Genomic DNA, 9,914 nt, shown 5'->3' with positions numbered 1-9,914 from the left:
GGTGGGGTTGGTTCAACTCATCGTGATTTATGATTTGCAGAGGCCCAAATCCCCCAGGAAAAGCAAAGGAGCAGGGCGGTGATTTACACACCTCACTTGGAGACGATGTATTTCGCTTGTGCCCAAACCGAGGAATGAACTGAGTTCTGGTCTCCTTAGATAAGTAATTAGTTAAGACAGCCAAAATGTTGGCCTTGAGCAAGTGTAGTTCCCTCACTGGGACCACCAGGTTTCATAGCCATGGTGGTATCAGGTCATCCAAATCCCCAGCTGGGGGAAGCCGTGAGGCAGAGAGAGCTGCCGAGAGCAGGACCGGCTGCTCGGGCTGCACCAGGCACCAGCTCTGCAGCAGTTCTGCCCAACTAGGGCTGCGAAGGCCTTACCGCTCAGCTACAACGCAGAAGATGGGCAGTTGCAGCACTCTCTCACTTTTCTTTCGTTCTTTCTTTTCTTTTTTTAATGAATCCTTTCCTAGTTCCTAGACAAAAAGGTTACCAGCATCTTCTTCCAGAGAAAACAGAGAATGAGGATTCCCAAGGAAAAAACCAAACAAAAACCTATCAACAAAACAATCCTTCCATGAAGAGCTGGAAGATGCTCCATTCCATGGATGAAGTGGATTTATGAGACACCCTTGTACTTAGCATTTTCTAACATACAGCTCCTTGAGCAGTGCGTAAGTTGCTCTGGATCTCACCCTGAAGGGCTTAGCTCCACAGGTACTATATGGCTTCTATAGCTTACACATTTTTCTTTGAATGAAATACCCAGTTTTATCTTTGGAATCAAGAACCTAAAAATAAAATTCCACTGCAGCACCTGGCATCACATCCTCACATTTGGTCCTTACTCCCTTTCCTCCATGTTTCCTGCCAGCTGAGTACAACGACCTACTGCCTAGTTAACACTGTGCCATATGAAGGATTTCCCTCTGGGCTGCCTAGGATTGTTTCAACCCATGGTCAGTGCTCAAAGCATTCTTTGAACAGCCAGCTCCTTGTCAACGTACCAGCTGAATGTGAGCAGCTGCTGCTGGTGGAATGCCCTAGCGTTTGTTAGTGTTATCTAATTGCAGTCTCCCAAGAACTCTGTAATTCTCCTCTCACTTCACAGACAGGGAAAGCAAACCAAAAATTAAAGAGGCTCTTTCAAGTTTCTAAAGGACGGGAAGATGAGCAGCCATAGCCTGCTCCATCGGCTCCATTTCTCCAGTTGTGCAGAATGAAAAAACTTGTGTACAGTATCCCTGTGAATTCCTCAGCTTACTGTCATCACATCATCACTTAGTATCACATCATCCAGTCACAGGAGGTGCAATTCATCTCAGCTAACTTTAATATGAGAGTGATTTTTATAGCTGATATGGTCAACCTCAGCTCCCTTTTTAGTCAGTGGAGAAATAGGTGTGACTCATCTAGCCCAGATGTGCTAAATAGAAGGAAGTGAATTGCACCCTGCAAACATCTGCATCTTGACTGACTATAAAACGATAAGGCCAGATCCAGGCACCTACGTTTGGTTGCACAAATGCCATCCTCCATTTTGAGCATGAAAAACAACACAGATACCAGTCACTGGCCCGTTCCCTTTTACACTTCAACTGAGGATGACATCAGCAAAGTCTGGGTGCTTGCTGAAAGCTCAGGAAAGCTTTACAGCTGCAGTTGTCTAATGCCACAGCTGAAAAAATGAAACAAATAAATAAGATGGGGCTATTGAAAACAAAGAAGCTACTGCTTAAGATAAAGACCTTATGTGTGCACTTTCTTTTTTCTTCAGTTTTTCTTACACTAGAGCTGATCCCAAATGCTTTCACAGCAAAACTGATAGAAACACTACAACAACAGGGACATACCTGAAGCTATGCTACTACCCAGGAAACGAAACCCTTCATTTCGGGCAAGGCAGGACAGCAAACAATGAAGCCTTTCTGCACCTTGCAGAAGAACTGACAAGTTTGAGGCAATAAACTTACTACAGGTATGTGTATGTATGTGTGTTTTTACATGATACTCTATTGGAAGCTAGAGGTCATTACATCATCTCTGATCTGGAGGAAGGGGGGATATTTATACTCACTGTCCTTTTGGTGCCACCGCACTGCATGCAGAAACACACCGCAGTAGTGGAACATGAACTCGTGCCCGGAGCGCTGAACTGTCCCCTGCAGCAAAGGCAGCAAGCTGCGCCCGTCGATGACCCTGATGGAGAGGACGGGAGTCACCAGGCTGCTCAGGAATTTCAGTCTGCAGCTGGAGCGTGAGCAGTACTCACTCTCCCTGTATGCAGCATTAGGATTTCAAGTGTCATTTCTAAACCAAGCTACTGTTTAGCTAATGAGCCCTGAGATTTTTAATTGTGCGGATGGGTGGAGACCAGTGATTAGCAGTTAGTAGCAGTTTTTGCAATTACAGCTAGTTCACACATCCTGCCTGGGGAGGTAAGTTACCATTACTGTAATTTTCCTGGGAGCAGGTGATAACCATAGTGAAGGCATTGTTCACAGCTTTTAATTTTGCTCCACTAACTGCATTGAAGATCAGTTGGTTTAGTTACACACCACCGGTACTTTTATGATTTTTGCCCAAATGGCTTAGCCACTCATGCTTTCATGTGTTCTTTAGAGAAGTCTAACAGAGATGCTACAACTTGTTTACTATTGAGGAAGCTACTTCTCTGGTACCAGCAGCCAAATGCAGGCCATGAGCCATTTGATCCACCTTCTCCACTCATGAAGAACCAGGCTTTCTGGTCTTGGAAAGGGCCTGTCCGAGTACTGTAACAGGGCCAACCAGCTTTGTGAATATCTATGAATTTTTATAAAAAGTAAGATTAAAAAAGGGGTTTTTTTTGTGGTGATTTTTTTGATTTTGTTTTTTAGTCATCCCAAGTGTCCCAAATCAACCAGGCTGCCTTTTAGTGATTAGAAAACTGAATTAGCTAAATGACCCTTGATAAAACGTACTGTTTTCCTTTACCTTTTCCATATAAGCAGAGAAAATGGGGAAAGCTACACAGAAAGCAAGCTAGAGAATTTCCTGGTTAAGAAACAAACATAATTTAACCTGTGGCTGTTAGGATGCATCACATATATAGTCAGCTTCTATCTAAATCAAGAAAAGGGAGCAAATGTGGTTCATGAAGCCACCTTTGTACCTGTCCTGAGGCACTGCCCCTCCAGCCAGGTGAACCACAGTTGGGAAAACGTCCATAAGGCTTGTCAGTTCATCAATAACAGTCCCTGCAGGCAACACTCCTGGCCATCTAACTATTCCTGGGACACGGATCCCGCCTTCCCAGCCTCCCATTCCTTTTCCACCTGTTAGAGAAGGGGGGAAAAAATGCCAAAAAATATAAAAGAACGAAAGAGATGTTTATTATGCATGGATAATAAAAGGTTTTAAAACTTTTAGAATATTCAAATAACTTTAATGAAAACACACCAAATCCTGGAGAACGGTAGAAGGACTTACAGTGCAAATTCCATTCTTCAAAAATAAGTATTAATAACCTCTTTATTTTATATTGCTTTCTTGGGTGGCACATAGAGCAACCCACTATTAAGCAGTATTTTTGTCAGAAGAGGAACAATTCCACCCTCTGATGCCTGAGAAGACATTCTGACCCATAACTTTAATTGAATGTCATGTCTGAGAATAATCTCCATACTCCCTAATAACATGCCCAAGAAAAAAGGCTGTTGTTAATAAAAAGCAAAATCTGACTTGGTGTCAATGGAATGTCGGTTGCAGTCACACTTAGTGCCCGAGGAAGGCGGGTTGGCACAGGGCAAACTTGGCTGTCAGACAGTTCACAATCAGAGGCAGCAGGAACGTTACAAAATGATTTGCAGTCCTGGAGAGCAGTGAGGGGAATTAGAATAATGTTTGATCACCCTACGGGAGTTTTCAGTCCCAGGGGTGCTCTGAGGTGGTCCCAAATGGGAGAGTGCAGAACCCGTGCAGTAAATAGCGGAGTGCTCTGAATATGCTGCAGTGATGAAGACTTTCCACCTACATTTCTGCTGAAGTTGTTTTGAGGTAATCCAAAGAGTCTTTCTTAACCTGGTTTCTCTTGCATTCCTCTAGTCTTCTTCTAAATTATCTCCTCCATGCATTGGCTCTCTTACAAGTCAAAATATTCATCGTTTTGAATAGTGTTTCAAAGTGAAAACCATAAACTAATCACAGATATGAGTTATAGATGTCAAGGATGGGGATATTAGTGAAACAATGTGGTTTAAAGCCAGAAAGTTGAGGATCCAGTTAGAAAACAAAAATTGCAAAATGTTGAAGCTCAGGTACCTGTATGAACTGTGCTTGGTTATTCCTCCTATCAAGGGCAAAAATGACAAGTCATTGATGGAAAGTTCTGTAGGAAAACTGGCAAACAAAACTTGACGTTAGCTTCTTAGCTCAGCTAATAAATCAGCACCCGAATGGTAGTTTATACTGTCCTCTGGCTTTGCTAAGTCATGCTGGGCTTTGCTGTGGGGGAGGTGTGTTTATAGTTACAGCTGAGAGGCAAGGATGCCAGAGCTTGGTTTTAAAGGCTGACAGGGTGGCTTGATGGATTATAAACAGGGCAAGTCCAGCTGCCTGTGCAGTAATCTTTGCACTATGCAAGATAAGGGTATCTCATGCTTTGTTATTCACTAGCGGCTGTTCTCATTATTCATACGTGTGGCTTATTTATCTTCTTGTATTCAATAGCCTATTAGCAATAGCAGCAGTGTGTTCTACAGATATTTATGAATTAAACTACATTTTTTAACCTTGATAGTTAGTTTCAGTGGGATGTCCCCTGTTCTGCTGTATGTGGGCATAAATGGGAATGCTTTTCTGTTATTACTGTCTATCTAAACTGATAATATATTTCCTCTCGTCTCCTCTCTAAGCAGGCATGATTTAATCATTGTCCTCTCACACTGAAATCTCTGTCTAATTACATTCACCTTTCCTCTCCAGGCTCTCCTGTTACTAATATACTTGTGTTAGGCTAGTAGAAGTGAATTCCTGAGGTTAGGTTCTGAGCTATTCAAGTGAGCTCGTCAGCCTTTCTGCATCCGCATGGAAGCTTCATATCCAGAACTGAAGGCTAATTTAGCATTTAGGACTGTTCCTGGGTGAGATCCCAACTGTTTCAAACACTGTTTGTGTGGCTCATCAAGTAACTTACTACTAGACAATGTGTATTTTGTTGCTGAGCAAGGTCAAGGCACTCAAATCTTCTTCTGTAGGGTAACAAGTGATGAGAGCAGCTTTCGGGCTTCATTATACAATAAATGACAAGCTGCCCAAGCTGTCACAGTGGCTTTTTGAGGCTTAGCAGTCTGGAGGGAGCACACACAAGACACACTATGGATCTTCATTTCCATAGAGCTTTTGACACTGTGTTAGAAGCCAGTCGTAGAAAAAGAGTCTAGATGAAACATCTATAAGATAGATGAGAAACTGGAAAACTATATCAAGAAAAAAGTCAACATGATATCTGCCAGTGTTGACATAGATAACAGTCTACTGTGAAAAACAGAAGGATGTTTCAAGTGAAACTCCAATCACTGTGTTCTGGATCTGCGTCAGGGGAAGTTCAGACTGGACATTAGGAAAAATTTCTTCACTGAGAGGGTGGTCAGACACTGGAACAGGCTGCCCAGGAAAGTCAAACAGCTTCTTGGACAACGTTCGTAGTCATACAGTTTAGTTTTAAGTAGTCCTGCAAGGAGCAGGGAGTTGGATTCAACAATCCTTATGGGTCCCTTCCAACTTGAGATATTCTGTGATACCACAACATTTTCAGGTAGTGCTTTGTGTTATGGATTAGATAGTATGCTTACAATATTTAAAGACAACATGGAACTAGAAGGGGGTACAAGTGTACTGGAGTCTAAAGAAAGGATGAATGAGGGGGAACATAACAGCATTGAAATAAATACATTATGACCTTGCAACAACAGGCTGTTGCAAGGAGGAAAGGAAGAATCTCTTCTCTGTAGACTGGTGAATAGGGCAAGACCTGTCGCTTAAACTCCAGCCCTGCAATCCAAGATTATAATCCCATTGTATAGTTTAGCAAATGTAGTCTGTCTGGATGTATTTTATTCTATAATTTTCTTTTTTAAGAGGAAGTCTTATGCATGTACACACTAACAAAATTTTACCTTTATAGATCCCATTCCATCCACCCAACCGAGCATTTCCTCTGTGAGCCTCTAAGTATCCTCCATGATCAGATGCAAAATAAATGAATGTGGTATTCTTCAAGCCTTCTTTGTCAATAACATCCAGAAGCCTGCCTATAAACAAAGCAAAACATCATAACTATGCCCAGAGATGCAGTCAAATTTTTTAGGCCTTGACTCAAAATTCAGTGAAGGCTGAGTCTTCCCTTTTAACTGAATGAGTTGTGTTATGAGCTTCCACAAGCAATGCAAAGAGTAATCCTGCATTACAGAAATAGTAAGAGCCCAATGGAGAGCTGCTGAATGTGTCCTAAATTTGTTTGTGGTATCTATAAAAACAGGAAAATAAAAAATAAAACCAATTGGAAAATAATTTAAACTGATGATCCTTTTATTTGAGCTACTGAGAATACTCTGTCAGCTTTATGCTGCAAGTTCTCCAAGTCAAGGACTGTCTCTGTTGTGTAGCCTCAAGCATCTTGAAAAGCTTGAACAATAATGCTGCCTAGATTCCTAATCAGAGAAATCTGCTGTGCCTCACCAGGAACTGAACAGTCACTCTGAGATCAGGCTGCATGCTATCAACCAAAATCTTCTCCTGATGTCAGTGGGAAAACTCCACAGAGTGCAATTCAAACCTAACTTCATAAGGAATGTTTTCACTACTGATAGCATCAAATTTTTATACAGAATATGATTTATCTTTGATTGCTTGTCCTCATCACCTACTGCAGCAAATAATTCATCAAGAACAGCTTCCATAGCTACAGAAGCAGCAGCAAAAGCTGAAGTATGCAAGGAAAAAGCATAAACCAGTGATCCGCTCTATTGCTCAATCTCTTCTTTACAGACTTCCTGTGTCTCCTTGGTCAAACTAATTATTGAACTTACCCAAAAACAGACACTTGCCCCCAAAAAGAGTTTAGATGGAGTCTAGACATCATCTTGGTTCTGAATGAGACCTCAAATCTCTTATTTAGCGTCCAACTCCGGAGACTTCTGTCCTCACTAGCTGCCATCCTGTTTGGTCTATAAAAGGCATGTTCCTTACACCATTGTACTTCTGCTATCCAGCTCTGCTGGTGAAGCCTGTGCCTGAGGGTGACTGGTGCCAAAAAGTTGCAAGAGGAGTATGGCAGAGTCCTCTAGTTCAACTGGATCTCGCAAAGCTCCTCAGCCAGCCCGTCAGAAGCAATGGGGTTTCTCTCAAAATACAACTGGCACTCAGAGCCTAGATTTAGACCTAAGTGAGTCTTCATGATACTCTGACTTCACACAATTTATTAAGTGAAACTCCCTAGCTTTTTAACGTGGCCTTTTGGCTAGGAGGGAGTTCTGACTTCTACTCTGAGGATTATTCTTCAATAAAAACAAACAAGTACACAAAACTACCACTATATAATGTAATATTCAGCAGCAGCACCAGGTATATTTTCTGAGACTAGACAGAGCTGGAAAAAATGTCATACATTTTGATTAACAACACAGTCGAGCACATATTTGATTATTTGACTGCATTTAACACTGCAGCACAGACGTGTGTCAATTAAAAAAAATACAAAGAACAAATCCTCACAAGAAGCCTTTGAGCTTTCATCTTAAGAAAGAAAAAAAGAGGTGTGGTAATGGAATGGCAGTCTCTGGAGCTGACTGTGTATCCAAGGCAAGCTCACTTATTTTTTGTCATAGGAAAAAAGGGAGTTCTGTGACTACCCCTTTAATTTATTTTCCACATTCAAATAAATTCAGGGTTTTCTCCAAGACAACCACTTACCCACCATCCAGTCCATCTCCTCTACATTATCTCCGTATAGGCCATGTCTGCTTCTTCCCTGAAACTCCTCTGTGGTAATGAGAGGGGTGTGAACATGTAAAAGGGAAACAAAGAGAAGAAACGGTCTATGCTTGTTTCTGAAATAAAAGAAAAACAATAGTCATTTCTCTGCAAACTGCCACTCAACCCAAAATATAACAGTGGCATGGTAGTGACTGTCTCAATAAAAATATTATTGGGGCCTAAACTAAAATAAATAAAGAAAGAAACAAATAAATAAATATTTTGACATCTTTGGTTTTTTGAGGTTTTGGGAGACAGAGGGTATTAAAACACCCCTCAAAATCTGGTTCTGTATTAAGACCAAAATAGTAATGGGCACTTTCATTTTCTGTTTCCAAACGAGAAATGTTTAGAACATTAAATAAATAAGTAAGAAAGATCATGCCAAAAGAATGCTACAATCTCAGAGGCAAAGAGAATAGGGCTCGCTCGCTTCAAATTAACATGAGCATCTTAGACATCCTTGTGCAAGAGACAGATATGACACTGCAGCCCCAGGGGAACCACACCCCTTTAACATCAGGCCAGGCAGGATATCCTGAGATTATCTATGCTCAAAGTTTTACAGAAGAGATTTATCTTACCCTCCATTTCCTTTTAAAAAAACTCTGACAGAAATAGTATAATCCTATTCAGGGATATGCCCAGAATTGACACATCAATACTTTTAATGACTTAGGGGCTTGTTCAATGCCAGTGGAAGCTACTGATAGTATTGGAAACGAAGGACACACCCTTGGAGAACAAAACAAAACTCACTATCACCCTCCTGTTTGAATAATTCTAACTTCATATGACACTTCCTATGACAGTCCAGTCATCAGGCTAAGATAATTTTTCTGTTCCTACTGGCAAAAGGCCCAGTCCTTGGCCAGGACCTGTTTGTATTAGGTGAACAAAATATAAACACACACAAAAAAACCATCTTCCTTTTCCTGAGGAGCTGACAAGCTATGTATAAGGTGGACAGCAGTTGGTTGCTGGCAGGTAGGGGAGTGCCAGAAAACAACAAATTATTGGCCAGCATCAGGACGGGCAGGTCAGCATGCCAGCTGCCTAACCTGGTGGCAAATGACACAGCAATCACCTTGTTCTCCAAAATCCTTAAAATGCAATACAATTTTTGTTGGTTACCTTTCAATGAATGAAAATGCCTCCTTCAGGATATTAGAAGTAGTTTTTTCTAAATTCATTGGTTGTTCAGTGATATCATGGTTTCTCATCAGGATACAGTTCCAGTACTTGGTGAAACCATAGCTGGAGAACCAGGAGATGAAATACAGGAGACCACAGATGGCCAGACATATGATTGTTTTCAATTTTATTGAGAAAAAATTGGTAAGTTTTCCAATCAGAAGAGTAAGCACTGCAAGGATGATCATCTGTGTGTAAAGCCAATATGTTTCTTGCAAAGACTTGGCCAGTTCAGGGTCATCTATGCCTTGACACTCATTCAAAAGGGTAAAAGGCATGCCATAAAAATAATCAAAGCCATGATTTAAAGGATGGTGGCAGTGATCACGGCGGGATTTGCAGTTCACACCCAAATGCCACTTCCCTGAAAATATAAAACAAAGATCTTAAATCCAACGTCACTAAAATTGGGAATAAACTTCTTAACACCAATGTAGTTTTAAGAAGCAGACATTCTTTATTATGGCGCCGAATGCATGGGGGATTGCTCTGCCTATCAAGCATACAGACTCATCTCTCCACAAAAGCTTTTATACCATCAAAATATGCATATTCCTTACTTTTCTAAGAAGTCATTAACATATTAATTACATTTCCAGAAAATCATTAATATATGTAAATGTCCCTTTCACATGCGCACTTTCTGGGTCTGGAAGAATGAAAAACTGCCAACTGTAGGAGAAGACCAGGTTCAGGACCACC

General features: G+C 41.2%; 1 protein-coding gene across 1 annotated transcript; it reads right to left on the bottom strand.

The window, feature by feature from the left end:
* Positions 1-383: 383 nt before the first annotated feature.
* On the bottom strand, positions 384-9,576 carry LOC104517533 (arylsulfatase D; the record flags this gene model as incomplete). The annotated part of the gene is made up of 6 exons (XM_010176074.2): positions 384-478; positions 2,039-2,201; positions 3,157-3,319; positions 6,161-6,295; positions 7,956-8,092; positions 9,153-9,576. Coding segments are annotated over 6 exons (1,117 nt in total), but the record flags the coding sequence as incomplete, so codon positions are not given.
* Between the last annotated feature and the right edge of the window lie 338 nt (positions 9,577-9,914).

This window comes from Antrostomus carolinensis, unplaced genomic scaffold, assembly GCF_000700745.2.
Source record: "Antrostomus carolinensis isolate BGI_N321 unplaced genomic scaffold, ASM70074v2 scaffold47749, whole genome shotgun sequence".
Taxonomy (NCBI): Eukaryota; Metazoa; Chordata; class Aves; order Caprimulgiformes; family Caprimulgidae; genus Antrostomus; species Antrostomus carolinensis.
This window is presented reverse-complemented; position numbering and strand designations above follow the sequence as displayed.